The sequence below is a fragment of the Oncorhynchus tshawytscha genome, linkage group LG10, assembly GCF_018296145.1.
Source record: "Oncorhynchus tshawytscha isolate Ot180627B linkage group LG10, Otsh_v2.0, whole genome shotgun sequence".
In the NCBI taxonomy this organism is placed as follows: domain Eukaryota; kingdom Metazoa; phylum Chordata; class Actinopteri; order Salmoniformes; family Salmonidae; genus Oncorhynchus; species Oncorhynchus tshawytscha.
This window is the reverse complement of record NC_056438.1, coordinates 59332312-59354556: the sequence shown is the minus strand read 5'-3', so window position 1 is coordinate 59354556 and position 22245 is coordinate 59332312. Positions and strand designations below refer to the sequence as shown.

At 45.7% G+C, this 22245-nt stretch overlaps 1 protein-coding gene across 6 annotated transcripts in view; it reads right to left on the bottom strand.

Annotated features, from left to right (window-relative positions):
- Positions 1–557: 557 nt before the first annotated feature.
- LOC112260545 (rho GTPase-activating protein 21) overlaps positions 558–22245 on the bottom strand; it is a 68275-nt gene continuing 46587 nt past the window's right edge. For 5 of the 6 annotated variants that reach the window (XM_042328803.1, XM_042328804.1, XM_042328806.1 and 2 more), the window contains 16 exons: positions 19100–19243; positions 17316–17418; positions 17160–17205; positions 16578–16703; positions 16066–16371; positions 15023–15087; positions 14753–14877; positions 14316–14458; positions 13948–14109; positions 12027–12105; positions 11823–11896; positions 11610–11699; positions 11355–11522; positions 10990–11101; positions 7099–7130; positions 558–3071 (listed from right to left, as the gene is read on the bottom strand). In XM_042328803.1, coding sequence (XP_042184737.1) covers positions 1422–3071; positions 7099–7130; positions 10990–11101; positions 11355–11522; positions 11610–11699; positions 11823–11896; positions 12027–12105; positions 13948–14109; positions 14316–14458; positions 14753–14877; positions 15023–15087; positions 16066–16371; positions 16578–16703; positions 17160–17205; positions 17316–17418; positions 19100–19243 — 3425 coding nt within the window. In that variant the 3' untranslated portion in view covers positions 558–1421. The remainder of the gene's footprint in view (positions 3072–7098; positions 7131–10989; positions 11102–11354; positions 11523–11609; positions 11700–11822; positions 11897–12026; positions 12106–13947; positions 14110–14315; positions 14459–14752; positions 14878–15022; positions 15088–16065; positions 16372–16577; positions 16704–17159; positions 17206–17315; positions 17419–19099; positions 19244–22245) is intronic. The other variant, XM_042328805.1, reaches the window with a different exon arrangement.

The window sequence follows — 22245 nt, the reverse complement described above, 5'->3', positions numbered from 1 at the left end:
AGAACATGCCATAATGATACAAACGGTCCGGCAGCTCAATGAAGCCTTTTCACATGCAGGGAGGAATTTCTCCCCAGAGAACCACTGGACTATCACCAGTCTAACACCCAGCCTACCATCAGCAACATCTCAATACTGTACTTTTTACTTAGAAAAAAAAATCTGGAAATTTGATGGAAATGAAACAAAAAGGCAGCTAAAACATGGCATTTATGGTACTTTATACAGAAATATTTTAAATTCAAGTTCTGCTAATCCAAAATGAAAAAACAAAGGTATAAAAAAGGTGAAGACCAAAGTGGAATGCCTAGGAAATGGAAGCTCGGCGTTCCTCTGTTTAAGATAGAACCTGTAAAATGACAGTGTGAGTCCACGATAATGTCATTCACAGTAATATCTTTATGCATCTCAACAAAGACGATTTGGCACCCTTTACATTTCATTATGAGGCACTTCCTATTGCGAAAGAAACATGATTTCTGATTTGATTATTCATATTTTTCTCCCTCTTGACCCCCCTCTGATGCCCTTAATTGACCAAAGCACACAGCATATTGAATTAGAGTGAAGTAGTTCACTGCTTTTTTCTTAACAGGGTGGAATAAAACTTTTTTTTTTTTGTATTTTCATGACGCCGTTAGTCCAGAGTCTTGTCACTCGACGGCAGTCACAGAGCACATATGGCAGTCCAAAACACAGGCTATCCCGAAAATAAAAACACTTCAAGTAGAGAGAGAGGGAGTGGAATCTGTACAATTTAAAATGTGAACAAGCAACTAAAGCTTTAGTCAGTATTACAGCAAGCACGTCATACATTCTTAAAATGTGGTTACTGAAGGACTCACTTTTAACCAACCGAGACCCTCATACAACAAAAATAGTTCATCTGCAATACTTTAAAAAAATCTGTATTTTTTCACTACTGTAGCCTACCTCCTACAAGTCAGTTACTGTATTTTCACTTACCAACCTTTTCACAATCTTTAACTTGAAACACCAGTCATGTTTACACTTCCTTACACCAATCAACTTTCTGACTCATCAGTTCATCCATGAGCAAGAGGCCCTCGAGTCGCAATCTTCAGCATAACAGGGATTTCTGTTAGGAGTGAGGATATCTCTACCCCAACGCCCATCCCAAAGTCTGTCATTTGTCATGAAAAAGGAGAAAATGTATCAACACAAATTGAATGAATTGAATGTTTTGTTCCATGCCTTGTGTCAGTCAGATAAACCACCCCTGTGCAGTAACCCTTATTACTTTAAGCGTACAAACACACACCACCAAAAAGACTGAGTAAACACTAACGTCACTTCACAGTACCTGTACATGCTCACTGGTCATTTACAAACATCACTCACATCCACTCACAGACTCTCAAACACATCTCACAGACAGAAAGACAGACAGACACCACCTCTCACAGGTACTGGTAGAAGCGAGACTGGACCACCTGAGCACCAGAGAGTTTGTGTGGGTGTGCGGTGGCCGACAGATTCAGGCTTTTACTCTGGGGACCTGTGTCTCCGTTCAGCAGCTCAGCTGGAGTTGGGCGTGGTGAGAGGGGGTCTGAGAGGGACGACGACGGGGCCTCCTGGACCTGGTGGTTGGGGTTCTGGGGGTCGGGGTTGCGTAGGAGGAGCAGTGCCCCCTGGTGTTCAGAGAAGTCCAGGCTTACCTCGGGGTTGGAGGTGCGGTGGCGCTCCCGGGCAATCCACTCCCGGATGGAGAAGTCCTGGGAAGAACACTTGGGCTTCAGCCGGTCCACGGCCGACAGCTCTGCCCGCGAGCCCCCGCCCATCCCCCCCTGCCAGTCCCCCATCACAGACAGCTCAGCAAAGTCCCTCTGGCCTCCCATGGTGTGTCTGCGTCTGATGTTCTTCTTCTTGTCCCTGCGTCCCTCTGGAGAGCGGCTCTGCTGGGTACCCACCCCGAACATGTCGTCTACGGACGTCCGCAGACGGAACTTCAGCCGGTCTGTGATCTTGAGACGCCATGCAGGCTCAATCCCCTTCTCTGACTCGCTGCGGGAGGAGGAGCTAAGGCTGCTGGTGGAACGCCCCTTAACCACCCCCAGAACGCGAGACAGCCTATTGGAATCCTTGTCGCTCTGCCCTCCGTCCAAAGAGGAATCGCTGTCAGTCTTCTGACGCGCAGCAGATTTCTTCCTGGAGAGAGTATCACACTCGATGAGTCTGTGTGAGGGGAGGGGCCTGGGCGCATCCGGCACGTCTGATTGGCAGAAATCTTTCCCCGGCCGGGTCTCCTTCACGCTCCCAATAAACACCGATAGGTCGCTCTCGCTGTCCGTCTCCATGGGCCGGCCCTCACTAATCAGCTCACTACGCTCATCATCAGCGTCATCTCCTCCCCTGCTCTCGGCCACCGAGTGTACCTCTGGACAGAGCGTGCTCAGCTCGGCCCCCGTGAGGAAGGTCATGGAGGAGGTGGTGGAGTAATCTGAGGTGATGGAGCTGACCTCGGCCCCCAGGCCACTGGCTCCAGTTTCTGGTCTCAGGGCCCCTGTCCTGCCATGCCTCACCCTGGGTCCTGTCACAGATGCCTGAGAGCTGGTGCTGTTCATGGTGCCCAGGTCTGAGACCTCATCGTAGTTGGAGGGTGGGTCCGACAGAGATGACTGGTGGGCCACCTGCCTGCGGTGGCCGAGGCGAGGGGACTGGGAGGTGTAGGGCGAGCGTGTGGAGGAGGTACGGAGGCAGGGGGATGGGGTGTGTTTGGGAGAGGGGGATGGAGAGGGCTGAGACATGAGGCCGTCTGAACGGGACTCTTTCCCGTTGGTTTGGACCCTGTCCCCTGGCTGTTCCCCTCTCTCGCTGGCCTCCCTCTCCACATCCGTCTGGCTGTCTGGGGACCAGGTTGGGTGGAGGTCCTGGTGGCTCATGCTCTGTTGTTCTGGCTGCTCCTTCTTAGCAAACACGGCGTCCAGGTCGTCGTCAGAGCTGCTGGGCTGAGCCTTGTCCTTGGGCTTCTTACGCTTGCGGCTGACAAAGAAGGAGGAGCGAAGCATCTCCCTGCTACACTGGTCCTTCCCAGAGCCCCACAAGCCCTGCTGGGACAAAACACCAGGACGTCAGTCACACACACCAATCACTAATGTCTACTTCTAAAAAAATCCACCTTTCCAGAAACAAGTCTCTCACTGTAGCCGCTTGTTATAGACCCCCTTCAGCCCCCAGCTGTGCCCTGGGCACCATATGTGAATTGGTTGCCCCCCATCTATCTTCAGAGTTCGTACTGTTAGGTCACCTAAACTGGGATATGCTTAACACCCCGGCCATCCAACAATCTAAGATAGATACCCTCAATCTCAGACAAATTATTAAGGAACCTACCAGGTACAACCCTAAATAGGTAACCATGGGCTCCCTCTTAGATATCATCCTGACCAACTTGCCCTCTAAATACACCTCTGCTGTCTTCAACCAGGATCTCAGCGATCACTGCCTCATTGCCTGTGTGCGCGATGGGTCCGTGGTCAAACGACCACCCCTCATCACTGTCAAACGCTCCCTTAAACACTTTAGCGAGCAGGCCTTTCTAATCGACCTGGTCTGGGTATTCTGGAAGGATATTGACCTCATCCCATCAGTTGAGGATGCCTGGTTGCTCTTTAAAAGTGCGTTCCTCGCATCTTAAATAAGCATGCCCCATTCAAAAAATGTGGAACTAAGAACAGATATAGTCCTTGGTGCACCCCAGACTTGACCAGCACAAAAACATCCTGTGGAGTTCTGCGTTAGCATCGAATAGCCCCCGCAATATGCAACTTTTCAGGGAAGTCAGGAACCAATATAGTCAGTTAGGAAAGCTAAGGCCAGCGTTTTCAAACAGAAATTTGCATCCTGCAGAACTAATACCAAACAGTTTTGGGACACTAAAGTCCATGGAGAATAAGAGCACTTCCTCCCAGCTGCCCACTGAACGGAGGCTCGGAAACACGGTCACCACCGATAAATCTACGATAATCGATAATTTCAATAAGCATTTGTCTACAGCTGGCCATGCTTTCCACCTGGCTACTCCTACCCCAGCCAACAGCTCAGCCCCCCTGCAGCAACTTGCCTAACCCCCCTCACCCAAATCCAGACAGCTGATGTTCTGAAAGAGCTGCAAAATCTGGATCCCTACAAAATCAGCTGGACTAGACAATCTGGACCTTATCTTTCTAAAATTATCAGCCGAAACTGTTGCAACCTCCATTACTAGCCTGTTCAACCTCTCCTTCATATCGTCTGAGATCCCCAAAGATCGGAAAGCTGCCGTGGTCATTCCCCTCTTCAAAGGGGGAGACACTCTAGACCCAAACAGTTATAGACATATATCCATCCTGCCCTGCCATTCTAAAATCTTCGAAAGCCAAGTTAACAGATCACTGACCATTTCAAATCCCACCCTACCTTCTCCACGATGCAATCTGGTTTCCGAGCTGGTCATGGGTGCACCTCAGCCACGCTCAAGGTCCTAAACGATATCATAACTGCCATCGATAACAGACAGTACTGTGCAGCCGTCTTCATCGACCTGGCCAAGGCTTTCGACTCTGTCAATCACTGTATTCTTATCGGCAGACTCGATAGCCTTGGTTTCTCAAATGACTGCCTCGTCTGGTTCACCAGCTACTTCTCAGAGTTCAGTGTGTCAAATTGGAGGGCATGTTGTCCGGACCTCTGGCAGTCTCTATGGGGGTGCCACAGGGTTCAATTCTCAGGCCTACTCTATTCTCTGTATATATCAATGATGTTGCTGCTGGTGATTCTGAGCCACCTCTACGCAGACGACACCATTCTGTATACAACTGGCCCTTCTTTGGACACTTATCAAACCTCCAAATGAGCTTCAATGCCATACAACATCCTTCAGTGGCCTCAAACTGCTTTTAAATGCTAGTAAAACTAAATGCATAATCTTCAACAGATTGTTGCCCGCACCCGCCCGTCCGACTGGCATCACTACTCTGGACGGTTCTGAATTTGAATATGTGGACAACTACAAATACCTGTGTCTTGTTCGAGTGTAAACTCTCCTCCCAGACTCACATTAACTTCTCTAGGATAGGGGGCAGCATTTGGAATTTTGGATGAAATGCATGCCCAAATTCAACTGCCTGCTACTCATCCCCAGAAGGTAAGATATGCATATTATTAGTATTTGGATAGAAACCACTCTGAAGTTTCTAAAACTGTTTGAATCATGTCTGTGAGTATAACAGAACTTATTTAGCAGGTGAAACCCCGAGGACAAACCATTCAGATTTTTTTTTTTTTAAAGTCACTATCTTTTCAATGGGTTTTCATTGGGAATCCAGATTTCTAAGGGACTTGCTTGCACTTCCTACCGCTTCCACTGGATGTCACCAGTCTTTAAAAATTGGTTGAGGTTTTTCCTTTGTGTAATGAAGAAGTAGCCCTGTACTGTTTGATAGAGGCGCATGACCAGAAAGCTAGCGTCAGTTTGTTTTCTTCCTCTATTGTACACTATACACAGATCATCCCGTCTTCAATTTTAGCGATGATTTACTTTAAAAAATACCTAACGTTGTATTACAAAAGTAGTTTGAAATGTTTTGGCAAAGTTTACAGGTAACTTTTGAGATATTTTGTAGTCACGTTGCGCAAGTTGGAACCAGTGTTTTTCTGGATCAAAAGCTCCAAATAAGCTCCAAACAAGCTCCACATTTTGGATATATGATACATTTGTGATGTTTATGGGACATTTTGGAGTGCCAACAGAAGAAGCTCGTCAAAGGTAAGGCATGATTTATATTTTTATTTCTGCGTTTTGTGTCGCGCCTGCAGGGTTGAAATATGTTCGCTCTCTTTTGTTTACGGAGGTGCTATCCTCAGATAATAGCATCGTTTGCTTTTGCCGAAAAGGCTTTTTGAAATCTGACATGTTGGCTGGATTCACAACACGTGTAGCTTTAATTTGGTATCTTACATGTGTGATTTCATGAAAGTTAGATTTTTATAGGAATTTATTTTAATTTGGCGCTCTGCATTTTCTCTGGCTTTTGGCCAAGTGGGACGCTACCGTCCCACATATCCCAGAGAGATTAAGCATCTCCAATACAAAATTAAATCTAGAATCGGATTCCTATTTCGCAACAAAGCCTCCTTCACTCACGCTGCCAAACATAGTCAGTTTTACGAGGGTATCCTACAGATCCTTGACTTCGGCGATGTCATTTACAAAATAGCCTCCAACACTCTACTCAGCAAACTGGATGTAGTTTATCACAGTGCCGTCCGTTTTGTCACCAAAGCCCCATATACTACCCACCACTGCGACGTCTATGCTCTTGTTTGCTGGCCCTCACTACATATTCGTCACCAAACCCACTGGTTCCAGGTCGTCTATATATAAGTCTTTGCTAGGTAAAGCCCCGCCTTATCTCAGCTCACTGGTCACCATAGAAACACCCACCCGTAGCACGCGCTCCAGCAGGTAATTTCACTGGTCATCCCCAAAGCCAACACTTCCTTTGGCCGCCTATCCTACCAGTTCTCTGACTGGAACAAATAGCAAAAATCACTGAAGCTGGAGTCTTATATCTCCCTCTCTAACTTTAAGCATCAGCTGTCAGAGCAGCTTACCAATCACTGTACCTGTACACAGCCAATCTGTAAATAGCACATCCAAATACCTCATCTCCATATTGTTATTTATCCTCTTGCCCTTTTGCACCCCAGTATCTCGACTTGCACATCTTTCACTCCAGTGTTCATGCTAAATTGTAATTATTTCACCTCTATGGCCTATTTATTGCCTTACCTCCCTACTCTTTTACATTTGTACACACTGTACATAGATTTTTCTACTGTGTTATTGACTGTCCGTTTGTTTATGTGTAACTCTGTGTTGTTGTTTTTGTCGCACTGCTTTGCTTTATCTTGGCCAGGTCGCAGTTGTAAATGACAACTTGTTCTCAACTGGCCTACCTGGTTACATAAATTCAAATTCTGCTCTGAAACTGAATGGTCAATTGCTAATCAATCTGGATAAGACCATCTGCTAAATGGCAACAAAAAAGAGAAAATAGGAGGTAAAAGATGTACAGAAAACTTGGTGCCACTTACCTTTGATTTGGAGGAGTCACTGCATGCTGAATCTGGGAGAGAAGGCATGAGAAACCATCTTTAAAGCATTTACAATCTGCTGAACAACACAATTATCAAGTCAGGGAGAGAGGACAGACTGTAGGCAGATCACAGGGTAGAGTGAAGAGACCGACAGAAACCTGCACTGTGAGGGGGCAGGAGATTCAACAGAGGGGATTTGTAGCTCACAGAGATGAAGGAAGGAAACAGAAGAAAGACACTGTCCATGAGAGTGGAGGAAGAGAGGAGGTGGCCAGGAATGGAGGGATGACAGGAACAAGATGAAACCCGGCAGTGTGCACTAGGACAGGAAGCAGCTCATGCTCATAACAGGACGTACCCAAAGGGTACATCAACACATCACGGACCACAGGTTACATCAGTCACAAACGATTACAATACACAGTCAGCCACCAGCAATAGGGCATTTGTTCTCATCTCAGAGACATCAATCACATAGGAAGGGATGACAACACGTCTCTGTTAAGGGGACACAGTTGTGTGTTGTAGTCTGTTGTTCCACCCATGCAGGCTAGCCATGATAAAATGGGCAGGTTGTGCAATATGTCTCGAATTCTATTCTATAATCCCTGTAGCACTCGTGAACATTCTGGGCTAGGTCAATTGAATATGATTGACAACCAAAAACACTACAAAACAAGGTTTTTATACGGACCCTATCGAAGAAATCATTCCCTACATAAATATTGCAACTATCAAGCCAGAATAGTGTGTGTTGGGTGGGGTTACGGCTTAGAGGAAAACTCCACGCAAAAACCATCTTCTGGTATTTGATTCATTAGTCCATTGCTGATGCATCATACAGCCAGTATGAATACAGAATCATACAATGCATGTTAAGTTACAGCCTTATTCTCAAGTTGATTAACAAAATCCTCAATCTACACACAGTGGCCTCCTTCATTCTTAAATGGATGAAATTTGGAACCACCAAGACGCTTCCGAGAGCTGGCCATCCGGTCAAACTGAGCAATCGGGGGAGAAGGGCCTTAGTCAGGGAGGTCACTCAGACTCCAGAGTTCCTCTGTGGAGATGGGAGAAACCGCCAGAAAGACGACCATCTTTGAAGCCACTCCTCAGTAAAAGGCACATGAAAGCCCACTTGGAGTCTGCCAAAAGGCACTTAAAGACTCTCAGACCATGAGAAACAAGATTCTCTGGTCTGATGAAACCAAGATTGAACTTTTTGGCCTGAATGCTAAGCTTCAGGTCTGGAGAAAAACCTGGCACCATCCCCACTGCAAAGCATGGTGGTGGCAGCATCATGTTGTGGGGTTGATTTTCAGAGGCAGGGACTGGGAGGCTTGTCAGGATCAAGGGAAAGATGAACGGAGCAAAGTAGAGAGAGATCCTTGATGAAGTCCTGAGCACTCTGGAGCAGGTTCTGAGACTGGTGTGATGGTTCACCTTCCAAGAGAACTACCCTAAACACACAGCCAAGACAACGCAGGAGTGGCTTTGGGACAAGTCTCTGAATGTCCTTGAGTGGCCCAGCCAGAGCCCAGACTTGAACATCTCTAGAGAGATCTGAAAATAGCTGTGCAGCAACACTCCCCATCCAACCTGACAGAGCTTGAGAGGATCTGCAGAGAAGAATGGGAGAAACTCCCCAGATACAGGTGTGCCAAGCTTGTAGCATCATACCCAAGAAGACTCCAGACTGTAATCGCTGCAAAAGGTGTTTCAACACAGTACCGAGTAAAGGGTCTGAATACTTATGTAAATGTAATATTTCCATATTTATTTTGATAAAAACCTGTTTTTGCTTTTGTCATTATGGGGTATTGTGTGTAGATTGTTGTTTTTTCCCTCAACAACAACGTAATACATTTTAGAATAAGGCTGTAACGTAAAAAAATGTGGGAAAGGTCAAGGGTCTGAATACTTTCTGAATGCACTGTATGATGAAAAATGCATCATAACGGCTCTATTTCTATATTTAGAAAATTCTATATCTTCAGAACTTGATCGCTGACATGCAAAACAGTTTGGGACTATATCAACAATAATATACTAATGAAACAACGGAATTTTCCTTTAAGTGTGTTTGCTTGATTTACGAGTTGTGTGTGTCCGAGTTGGGGTCAATTCCATTTAAATTCTTGTCAGCTGTATTGGACATGGAATATCTCCATATAGGAAATGCTATTTACCGTAATCATTTGGAATATAGGTGCAACTGACCCCAAATCTGTTGTGTCTCAGTGTGCTACACAAGGATTCTGATGGGGAAGGTGGGTGTTTGATAAACGTGGATGGTCGGTGTGTTGTGGCAGAAGTACGTAGCAGTGAGGGAGGAGCTAGGTGGCAGTGTTCGGCTGAAGTTGGTGATTCTTATGCTGAAAAAAAACGGTGGTTCATTGAGAAGACTAGGGGTGAATCTCAGAAGTCTTTCTGATTCCTTGAATCATCTCCTCACCTCTTTCACATAACATCAGAGGGAAGCAAGGAGAGATCTCCTCAGACAGTCTCCCCCAATGCTGTCCTTGCTTCCATCTAACGTTTTGAGTAGACTGCACGCAATAAATAGTACAATACCTTCGAGATTCACCCTACGATGTCCATCTCAAATGTATGATTGAGAGTCAAATGTGACAGGAGGGCAGAAAGGGACAAAAGCAACCAGAGCTACTTTACTTACTATCTCACCGGCATCCTTCTAACCTCCCTAGTCAATGTGTGTGTAACTATGTTCTGATCTCTCCTAGATGTCTTTTGAGTGTGTTAGACAACAGCCAGCTCAGCCCCCACCACTACAACCCCCTCCCCCAGACACCATGACAGTAATGCCACATGAGCAGGCGGTAGTGAAACCGTGGGTTGACCGTACCATGCTACTTGTCCTCGCGATCAGCTTTAGAGACAAGAGACAGCAGAAAGGCTTTCAGAAGAAACTACTGCAGGCACTGCTCTGTATGTATCCATTAGGTTATAAGGTATTTTCATTTTAGAGAAATGTGAAAAACGTGCACACCAACAGGAAATGACAAAACATCGACGTCTCTTTCGTTCTGTTTTTCTCCGCTCCTTCATGTTTCCCCCCAAGTTAACAGAGCTGAGGGTTTCTGCAGACTAGGCAGCTACACTGGGGACAACACTCATCGTCCTTCTTCCTACAGTCCCAGCTGTCCACCAATGACATTACAGAGTCCACCAGTGACATCAGCGAGTGAAAGACACCACCCACTTGGCCTGTGTCAGATTGGGTCAATGTGTGAGTGCTGGACAGGTACAGGGGAGAAAAAAACACACTACACACAAACCAAGGGTAGGGGTCAGAAGGGTTAATACTTCCACTCTGTTGTTTTGTTTGTTTGTTGTTTTGGGGGAAAGAACATGCCGGGTTTATATGGGAGGGGAAGAAAAGAACTGAAAGAAAAGAAGTCTTCATCTCAACATAAAGAGGAAAGCACAGGGAGAGATGACATGAGCAAAGGAAAAAATAAACATAAAAGAGAGAACTGGGAAAATGATCTAACGTAAAAGACAATTTATCGTCTTGGGCAAATGAAAAAAGAATGACAACGAAACAGACCTTAACAACATTTGCAAATTATTTTCAGCAATTTCCAATTGGATAACCGAAAATCCTTCCATTGAAGAATTGCTAAAATAGCTTGCCTTTACAAAAGCACAAGACTTTTCAGTAGACTTGCTTAGCTTTAGATCAACTGATGGAAAGCAAACAAGAAGCCTCTTATTTTAGGACTAACAGGTACATTCTGAACATACCCAGGAAATGCGTGTGTCCCTTTTTCTGAGGCTCATTAGTACACTGGTAAAACGGTCACAGGAGTGTTGCATTAGAGCCACGCCAGGCGTAGTAACAATGAGAAAAAGGTGAGTTACCTGAGACTTCCACAGCGGAGGTGGTTGTTGTGGTCCGGCCGATGTTGGACAGCAGGTGGTCGATGTTTGGCACAGGCTGAGACTGCACTGTACTCTCCTGTTCCACTGAGGTCTGCAGGAGAGAGATCCAATGAGGGAGAGGAACGTAGAGGAAAGAAGTCAACGAGGGATGCAGAGAGAAAAATGTTCACCTCATACAACACTTTAGTCAACCAGCAAGATTAACAAACATCCACTACATCACACACTGAACATTGTGTGTTATTACCAGCTGAGAGTAGCATGACCGAGTGTGTTTAGATAGGTGTGTGCGTGTGGGCGGGGTGAGAAAGCAGTAGCGAGATGGCGAGAGAGATGCTACGTACAACAGGGTCATCGTCCCCCTCCTCAGTGAAGAACCAGTCAAACTGCTGAATGAGGTTCTCCACTATCTTGCACTGGTCTGGCATGTGGTTGACCATATTGGTCATGTTGTCCTCCGAGGTCCTGACCAGAGTCGGACCAAACACGATGGCCAGGTTACGAGGCTCCATCTGGGGGCATTCAGTCGAGTCCATACACAAGGCCTCTCTATTAAAAGGCTCCATTTAAAAAACATTTTATCCCTCACACTGACATACCTTATTTTTCTCACAGTTTTCAGAGACCAACTTGAGGTGTCCAGAGAGAAATTTGAGGGTTTCATAGTGATGCTCAGGCAATTCAAGGATCTGCGAAGAAAAGAGAACCAACCGTCAATGCTTGAATGCAACAATTAAAACCTACCACTAGACTACATGAAGCTCTTATTCCTATAGATCTATAAAACCCTCATAGAATGAACTGTAACTTACCAGCCTCTTGAGCTCTTTCAACCTCTCCACTGAGTCTTCTGTTCGATTGGCTTCAATAAAATCTGCATATTTTTCTGTAAATAGAATACAAGGACCACTTAGTTCCTTTAACAGCCATGACTAAATAAATAGGATTAATTAACAATGCTTTCTTAACCAATTGTCTTTTCTTTATATGCATTTACTGTGTGTTCAGTATCTCACCATTTGTAAAAAGGGGTTCTGGAAGTTTCCGGAAGAAGGATTTCAGTAAACTACTGATCACATTTAGGTCCCTCCATTTCTGTCAGGGAAAACAAGTGAGGAAACCATTAAAGGAGTTATTGTGAGGTATGGTAGATATATATGTATGTTTCAAGTTAATGTCACATGCACAAGTACAGACCAGTGCCTTTCTTCCAAACTCAAAACCCAACAATGCAATAAATCAATAAGAATGTAATACTTAAAGAAAACAGTAACACAGAGCAAAAAATAAGAAATATGAAGAACACAATAAGCAAGCAAGCATACTATATACAGGGTCAGTTCCAATAGCATATTTACAATGTGCAGGGATATTGGAGTGATGGAGGTAGATATGTATAGGGGTAAGGTGACTTGGCAACAGGATATAAGAAACAGAGTCACAGTAGCTTGTATGTGAGTGGGTGTGTTTGTATGTCTAGAGTCAGTATAAATGTACGTGCATATTATGTGTCTATGAGCAGATTGAATTGTGTGTGTGTGTGTGTGTGTGTGGGGCCCTGTGAGTGTGTATGTGTGTGTGCGTAGGGCCCTGTGAGTGTGCATAGAGAAAGGTCAAAAATAAAAGGTCAATAAAGATACAAGGTAGACTCAGATAGTCCGTGTAGCTATTCTGTTAGCTATTTAACAGTCTTATTGCTTGGGTATAGAAATTATTCAAGAGCCTGTTGGTACCAGACTTGATGCACTGGTACCGCTTGCCATGCGGAAGCAGAGAGAATATTCTATGGCTTCGGTGGTTGGAGTCAATTTTCCGGGCCTTCCTTTCACACCGCCTGATACAGATGTCCTGGACGGCAGGGAGCTCGGCTCCAGTGATGTACTGGGCTGTCCGCACCACCCTCTGTAGAGCCATGCGATCGATGGCGGCATGATTGCAAGACCAGGCAGTGATGCAGCCAGTCAAAATGCTCTCAACGGTAGAGCTGTAGAACTTTGAGGATTTGAGGGCCCATGCCAAACCTTTTCAACCTCCTGGGAGGGAGGAGGAGCTGTCGCGGCTTCTTCCCGTCTGTGCATGTGTGTTTGGGCCATTTTAAGACTTTAGTGATTTGTACACCGAGGAACTTGAAGCTCTCGACCTGCTCCACTACAGTCCTGTCAATGTGGGCATGATCGCCGCCCCCCCCCCACCACGTTTCCTGTAGACCACCATCAGCTCCTTGGTCTTACTGACGTTGAGGGAGAGGTTGTTGTTGTTCTGGGACCACACTGCCAGGGCACTGACCTCCTCCCTGTAGTCTGCCTCATCGTCGTTGGTGATCAGGCCTACCACCGTTGCGTTGTCAGCAAACTTGATTGTGTTGAAGTCGTGCTTGGCCACTCAGTCGTGGGTAAACGGAGAGTACAGGAGGGGACTAAGCACACATCCCTGTGGGGCCCCTGTGTTGAGGGTCAGCAGAGATGACATTGCCTACCCTCACCACCTGGGGTCAGCCCGTCAGGAGGTCCAGGATCCAGTTGCAGAGGGAGGTGTTCAGACCCAGAGTCCTAAGCTTGGTGACGAACTTGGGTGGGACAATGGTGTTGAACGTTGAGCTGTAGTCAATGAGCAGCATTCTCACATAGGTATTCCTCTTATCTAGGTGGGTTATGGCAGTGTGGAGAGCAATTGAGATTGCGTCATCTATGGATCTGTTGGGGTGGTGTGCAAATTGGAGTGGGTCTAGGGTGGCTGGGATGGTGGAGTTAACGTGTGCCATAAACAGCTTCTCAAAGCACTTCATGATTACAGATGTGAGCGCTACAGGGTGGTAGTCATTGTGGCATGAAGCATTAGAGTTCTTGGGAACAGGAATGATGGTGGTTAGCTTAAAACATGTGGGGATTACAGACTGGAACAAGGAGAGGTTGGTGTGTGTCTGTGTGTGTCACTCACATCTTCTTGGATGTCGATGTCACTCATCAGTCCTTTATTGTCCAGCTCCTCCTGCATGCTGGAGATGGCAGCATTGTTCCCTGGTACTCTGTAGATCCCAGTGTACTCCAACCCCCTCTCCTCTACCAGCTTACAGCACACCTCCACGATGAGGGGAACAAACTACACGGCATTAAGCCTTTAGCATTATACACATGGGATGAATCAAGAAACAAATAAATAGATACCACTTTCATAAACATAACATAGAAGTTAAACCTCGCAAATGTAAGACCATCAAAGGGGAACAAAACACATGCTCAATTCATTCAACATCATTTCCATCATGTCTTTCTCACATGCGAACACACGCACACTCTCTCACTTACCCGGTTGGTCTGTGCAGATGGGCAGTCATCGAGGCGCACCCCAAAGGTGACCCCAGCTGTGGCCTTCTTCTCAAAGGGCTTCCTCATGATGCCGGGGATGCCCCTCCTCCAGGCAGCCTTATCCCGTGGAGGACTGGAGTCATCTGACAGAACACACACAAAGCAGCCGTGTCAGAGCTAATCCACACTAAAGGTACACACTCAAACCACACTAGCTACTGGAGGGTCAACATCTGCTTCTGCAGACAGCCAAAGATAAACATTTTCAATAACATATTTCCACATGAAGGCCTACCATATTTACTGTGCACCTTTACTGTGTAGAATAGCTATACCTTCGGCACTATGCACTCCTTTTCAGCTGTTTGTAAAGGACACAGCATGTCTACTGGTGGTAAATATAATCTCTTGCTTTAAGCGCTCTTTTGTAATCCTACCCCTCTCTCCTGTTTTGGGTGAGTGTGGGCTCTTGCCTTCTCCCTTCCCCCCCAGGAGGGTGTGTCTGATACTGAGGGACTGCCGGGAGGTTTTGGGGGAAGGCTCAGTCTTGGTGCTGGGGGCACTGGATCCAACACAGAGACACAAATATGATATTCTAGTACATTCAATAATACTATGTGTGACTTGAATGGCTTGTGCATAGGAGTGGGTCTAAAGGGACATTGCATTGTGGGTGAAATAAAGAGGGCGTGTGTCAGGCTGCATACCTCATCATGGTGTTGTACTCTCTGATCTTTCTGCTGATCAGGTCCTGGCTGGTTATACCAGCACTCTGAAACGCATCACAGACAACAAAGTCAGTCCATGTAAAGAATCAAACCTAAACGGGTTAATCACTGATCTACTGTTTGTGTAGAGAGTTTAAAGTTAACATGATTTAGTAGTTTACCACACTGAATCCTGTTTGTGCTATTTAGAAGTCATGGGCTGGTCCCCAGTAGTGAGACTCTGTGGGAGACTGAGACCACAGACAAAGACCCAAGGAAGGCTAACTGAGAACCGCTGAACAAGCAAGTGAACTGTTAGCTCATTTCACAGGCCAACAGACGAGGTGATAGAACAGCAACAGTAAAACATTCTTGTTAGAGTCCAGCAGGGGATGTTTTCTGTAGCCTAGTGATATCATACATACAGTAAGCATTAGTAGTCGAGGGGTAGTTTCCCCAGACAGTTTAAGCATAATTCTGGATTAAAATACATGTTCAATGCTTTTTCAGGAATAGGCTTAATCTATGTTAGGGAAACTGTCCCTAGTGTTAAAATGGTTTGACATTGTTACATTAAGGCAGTAGTAGTCAGTCTACCCACAGAACAGGAACACCAAGGCAACCGGACAAACTCTTCATAGCAGTTAACCCAAGGGGAGGAGCAGTGAACGAAGATGGCTTAGTCTCTCTGTCCAAAATCTATTGTTTCTTCTAGTGACCAAGGACAGTGACAATGACTGGTGTAAATGAGATCCAAGAAGTGCAAATGCAGGCTACTCACAAGTGACTGCTTCAAAAAAAGGACACAGGCATTTCAAACAACTGCCTTGAGGTAAGGTTATGACCTGGTCACCTGAATCTTGGTATAAATGCTTGCTACTATATGCAAGTCACTTTGGATAAAAACATGTGCTCAGCAAAGAATGATTCAATCTAGGATTGGACACCAAGGAATTGAAACGCACTACAATGACATCATGTGATTATGATTAGATTAGTAATGCAGTAGATTAGAGCGTAGCATCTTTCCCAGAAGAACCCACCTCATCATCCAGATTACTATTCTCCTGGATGACTCTGATCCAGGACAGCATGTCATCCCTGCCCTCCGCCTGGAACAGGTACCCGCAGTGCGACGTGGTCAGCCGCAGCACGTTCTTGCGTTTTGTGTCGCTGTAGGAGATGTCAATCAGGCAGGCCTTGATGCTGATTGGCTGTGGGTCGTCGTCGGACTGGGAGTGGGAGGAGGCGTGAGAGATGCCGTCCTTCTTGTCCTTGTAGAGCGTGAGGGCGTGGCCTCGCAGCACAGCGTACATCTGCTTCCACGACCTCGAACCCCCGCTCACACGCTACAGAGAGTTGGGGAGAGAAAGAAACGAGATAATCTGCGTGAAGATCAAGATTGTCTGCAGTGTGGGGGTGGGCGTGCATGTTTTCTTTTTCACACTATTGTGGATATTTTTGTTTGACTTTGTCCTTTCCAGCATCTATGGTGGATTGTAACCAGACCAGCACAGTAGACCGCCACATGATTTGACAATATAAAAACACATACCTTGCTCTTCTCAGTGTTGAGCTGCCTGAAGTTGAGCCAGCCTTCTTTAGAAGAGTCACTGAAGATATCTGAAGAGGAGTCCCTTCTGGAACCAGAGTCATCAGACGACTTGTGTCCATCCAGAGCCTACACACACACACACACCAATAGGAGTATCAGCAGAAACAGCGAGCCTGTACTCTTAAAGAGCGTCAATCCCCAGGAGTCTCGGGAGCATCAAAGCCTGACTACAGCAGGAAAATCACAGACAGGAGAGTTCATTATGGCTGAGGAAATCAAGATGAGCCAAAAACCACACAACACATCCTGTCAATGTGATTAGAAAACATTTCAAAGGCACAGGGAGAGTAGAAAGACTGAATTAAAAACTAATTTAATAAAAGTAGCAGCTTGTCACACCGTTGGGCACTCAATGCACTCAAGACCTTAATCATAATAGTCCCTAGCAATTTAACAGACATTATAAACACAGCCAACATGTCATGGATAAACCTTTATAGAGCTGTTATAACCCTTTACAGTTGTTATAAACACAGCCGACATGTTGTGGTTAATTAACCCTGGATTGATCCGTGTACTCACCTTTCTTAGGCCTCTCAGTCCAGGCATGTGTTTACTGTTGGACCGGCTGGAGACCGAGAGAAGGGGGGACAAAATGGCAGATATTAGGAGGATGAATAGAGAACCATTGGAAAAGAGTATCATGAGAAATCAGACCAAATTTCAAAAGGGACTTACCCTCTGCCTTCCTCTCTGTAGTTATCCAGACCCTCGTCACAGGATTTGGACCGCTCTTGTTTGGTCGAAGCATCAGACTCCAGGATAGCATTTCTGAGAGACTCTTGAGAACGGAAGATGTATACAACGCGAGTGTGAAGGGCTGTGTCATGGCAACAGGGGTACATAAGTGTTTAAAGGAGTCAGGGCAGAGTGACGTTCCAGCTGGGTGTTATTGGTGAGGGTCAGTGGTGGTATTAGAGCTCAATATCACAGGACTAGAGATTCAAATTCGGCCCATTTTTCTGCCGACTAACTGACCCTCAACCAGTCAACAAAGAGTAAAAGAAATCCCCAATGGTAAAATTACTTGACCAACAGAAAATACTATCAGATATCTGTATATAATGACGAGATGCGTATGTTTCCGCCCTAACAATGGGAGGTGTCGGCGGGAAGGCAGGCAACAAGCTTAGGCCCAAAATAAGTCCATTGAAACGCATTGGGCTTATTTTGGACAGATTTTGTCAAGAGTGAAACCTCTCGCGTTGACTCTTCCCCTCTGATACTATGCATACATACATACAAGGACAGGACATTTTTCATTATGACCTTAATGTACACATGCAACAATAGCCTGTTATTGAACATGCAACTCCTGTAATTAAGCAGATAAAACGTCATTTGCAAACATTTACCCAAATACAATTAGCGGAAAACACAGTTGTAAACAGCAGACCTAATGTGAGCAGTTCCACACGCGACAGGGATGAACATTAGAAGCTGTTAGAAACTTAGAAAGAGTAACTACCATGATGGGTTGCTATATGACTAGGATTGTGCCTTTGGCTTTCTGGACAATGAAAGAAAGTTGATATGAAAACCAATAGAACAGGAGAGAAATGCTGGTTAATGGCTAGAGGAAGACTTTATTAAATATTTGCCTCCACGTCTCTATGGATGGATTTTCACTAGGCTACTTTGAACAAGGTAAGATATGCCTCATTTTTTTGAAGTAAAACGATCAGGTTTCAAAGGTTTCTACTGCCTCAAGCTCACATTGCAAAGTGGTGGTGATCACTGACAGTAGTTTATGCCTCCTAATGGGAATGGGAGACACGCTTTACAAGTTGAGATTGGGAAATAAAAATAGCTACTTTTTAATTGTGGCCATCAACGTTTACCATGCGATCGCATATAGAGATGTTACTCCAGTAGCCTTGAGGAGCTACTCTGGTGCTGTCTGACAGGTGGTAGGCTATTCCGCTCCTCAAACTAGGCTCTGTAAGCTGTGCGTGTGATAAATAAAATGGAAAGACTAACAAAAACACACAGGGCAATTTAATTCCACAAAAATTATGCAAATTAACCTACAGACCGCTAAGCATGACTGGTCAAATGTATTTTCAGGACAGAATTGTGTTGAAATGCACAGCCCAAAGTGAATGGGATATCTAAGCAATGTCAAACTGCAAATTTTACTTCAAAGTGATTTGGCACTGATGGAGGAGACATCCTCGCTGCTTTCAAGCCTGTATAAAGAACTGGGTCAATGTCATGCATTCTCAGAAAACAACACAATGGAGGTGGCTGAAACGGAACGGTAGTATTTCCTATATAGTGCAGTACTTTTGCCCATTGGGATGTGGTTAACATTAGTGCACTACATACGGAATAGGGTACCATGTTTCAGATGCCACTAATGACTGAAACAGACAACGGCATTAACAACACCGCAACAGACAGAACTGTATCTGTACCATAACCATGACAAACAGGAGCCCCACCCACACAGTGCCTCTTACCTTGGTCATGTGACATCTGTCGGCGAATGAAAGGGCACGGGGAGGAGCTTGGGTTCAGGGGGAGTACGGCTGGAACGCCAGATATCACGGCGGAAGCAGGAATGGACGTGGCCTCATGGTCAACACTAGGGCTAGCCGGCTCGTCTGCAATCACACAACACACACTTCGGTATTACATGATGGACAAACATCATCATGATCAACCCCATGAACTTCCTCATCATAATGGATTAAAAAAATAATTCAGCTTCCTGAGATATTTCAGTTTTGCATCTTCAGCAAGTCGACCACTGCAGCATTAAGAAGAGTCCCAATGTAACCCTTGCATGGCACTACACCAACAACACGGCTGCTAGAAATGAGGATCTCTCCTGCTCTCTTCCCCTCTCTGACATATCCCCTTTTTTAAAAGAAAAGTGTGAAACTTAACTGCTGAGTAGTGCAGCATTTCTAACTCCACCCACCCCCGGCGCTCCAAGCCCAAAACAGCTCAGAGTACAAAGCTGCTCTCTACCTGCAGCCGTGGGGCATGTGGAGCTACATTTAAAAGCCACTGCCCTAGTTCCTTCTTTCCAGCCTCCCAGGCTGCACCCATCTCTCACCTCAACCAGGGCCAAGGAGAAGGGTTGTAAAGGAGCAGCGGCAATGTAACCCCATAGGCATCTGTCACTAATATAGGCCTAAACTATAGGCATCTGTCACTAATATAGGCCTAAACTATAGGCATCTGTCACTAATATAGGCCTAAACTATAGGCATCTGTCACTAATATAGGCATCTGTCACTAATATAGGCCTAAACTATAGGCATCTGTCACTAATATAGGCATCTGTCACTAATATAGGCCTAAACTATAGGCATCTGTCAATAAACTAGGCATCTGTCACTAATATAGGCATATGTCACTCTATCAGGCCTAAACTATAGGCATCTGTCACTAATATAGGCATCTGTCACTAATATAGGCCTAAACTATAGGCATCTGTCACTATAGGTATCAGTCACTAATATAGGCATCTGTCACCCTACCCCATAGGTATCAGTCACCAATATAGGTCTACCCCCATATGCATCTGTCACTATTATAGGCCTACCCCATAGGCATCTGTCACCATTATAGGCCTACCCCCATAGGCATCTGTCACCAATATAGGTCTACCCCCATAGGCATCTGTCACTATTATAGGCCTACCCCCATAGGTATCTGTCACTATTATAGGCCTACCCCCATAGGCATCTGCCACTATTATAGGCCTACCCCATAGGCATCTGTCACCAATATAGGCGTACCCCCATAGGCATCTGTCACTAGTATAGGCCTAAACTATAGGCATCTGTCACTAATATAGGCATATGTCACTAATATAGGCCTAAACTATAGGCATCTGTCACTAATATAGGCCTAACCTATTAGGCATGTGTCACTAATATAGGCATCTGTCACTAATATAGGCCTACCCCATAGGTATCAGTCACCAATATAGGCCTACCCCCATAGGCATCTGTCACTATTATAGGCCTACCCCATAGGCATCTGTCACTAATATAGGACTACCCCATAGGCATCTGTCACTAATATAGGCCTACCCCATAGGCATCTGTCATTAATATAGGACTACCCCATAGGCATCTGTCACTAATATAGACCTACCCCCATAGGCATCTGTCACCAATATAGGACTACCCCATGGGCATCTGTCACTAATATAGGCCTACCCCCATAGGTATCTGTCACCAATATAGGCCTACCCCATAGGCAGTTTCACCCTCTCTGTAGAGACAAACACCCCCTGATGTCTTTAGATCTAGTGTTAAATTAAATACAGCTAGACAACAACATGGGCCAAATGTACAACAACCCCATTAATGGTGTCTACATCAAAGAGCATAAAAAGGAGGTATGTACACCACCCACTCAACCTTTTGAGATGGAAAATAACTGCATACAAGAAACTGTACTTCTTCTAGGTTACACATGGACCCCTTCCCGCCTGTGGAACTCAACACGCCATCTGGTTCCTCCAGCATCAGATAGCGAAGCTCACACTTCTGGCAGGCCCTGCACCAGGCCCACTGGTCCAGCCAAGCCCAGGGCCCCAGCCCCATGCCCAGCCTGTCCACCAGCAGCATGCTGCACAGGGAGGGATTACTAGCCCTGGGAGAGGACCGTCACCACACCTGGCCTGGTCAGAATCAGACTGACCCAGTACCAGACCTCCTCACTCTGGGATGGAAACAGCCCAGATTCTCTGGCAGTGGTTGTACTCCCATACAAGTCCTGCAGTTCCATGCAAAGCTCAAAGGTGAAACATTGCAAGACAAATCCTCAACGAGGGATCGCATTTGAAGACCCTCATAACAATATTAGTTGAGACAGTCGAAGTTAAATCCACATTTGAACTCTTTAAACTAAAATTCAGTGGAAGATGGATGACCTTATTCTAATAACACCCCACATGTTTTAAATCCCAATAAAACCCAGACTGAGACTGTCAGCTGTTAGATCCAATAGGGTAAAGAATGTAACCTTGACCAGAGCATTGGCTAAAGAAGACTAGTGAGCGACCGGCTTTGCCACTCTGGGCCACTGGAATGGAATCTGACCTCACATGACGAGGAGGGCTCCAACCGTACAGACAGTGGCCTGCTGGTCTTTCAAATGGCTCATTGATGGGAGCCTGAGGGCTGGTTAGAGCGGCTCAATCAGACCTCTGTTCTCTGAATCACATCATGGGCACCAGGCCCAGAGTTGTGGTGCTGTGGCTGCCCCATCACCCTCCCTCCTCACTGTCTGCTGTGTCTGCACCTGGCGTGGCCCTGCCTGTTCCATTACCAGCAGTAGCAGTATGGAAGTACCATGACAGGTAGATATGTAACCGCTACATGCTGGATGACACAAAAATACATTTCTAACTGGTTAAATTAAGGTCATCATCACCAGTAAGGCAGGCTGGTATAACAGAGATGATGGGGTCATAAGTGCTGTGTGGAAGGGCGTTCACAAGAAATGTGAGTGATAAAATTACATTGTCTCTAATAGGCAAATCGTCTATTGAAAGGCAAATTCAAGAACAGACATTTTAACAATGCCTTCAGTAAGTTTGGTAACACAAAGTGCTTTCCGGGACATAGACATGTCTTATATG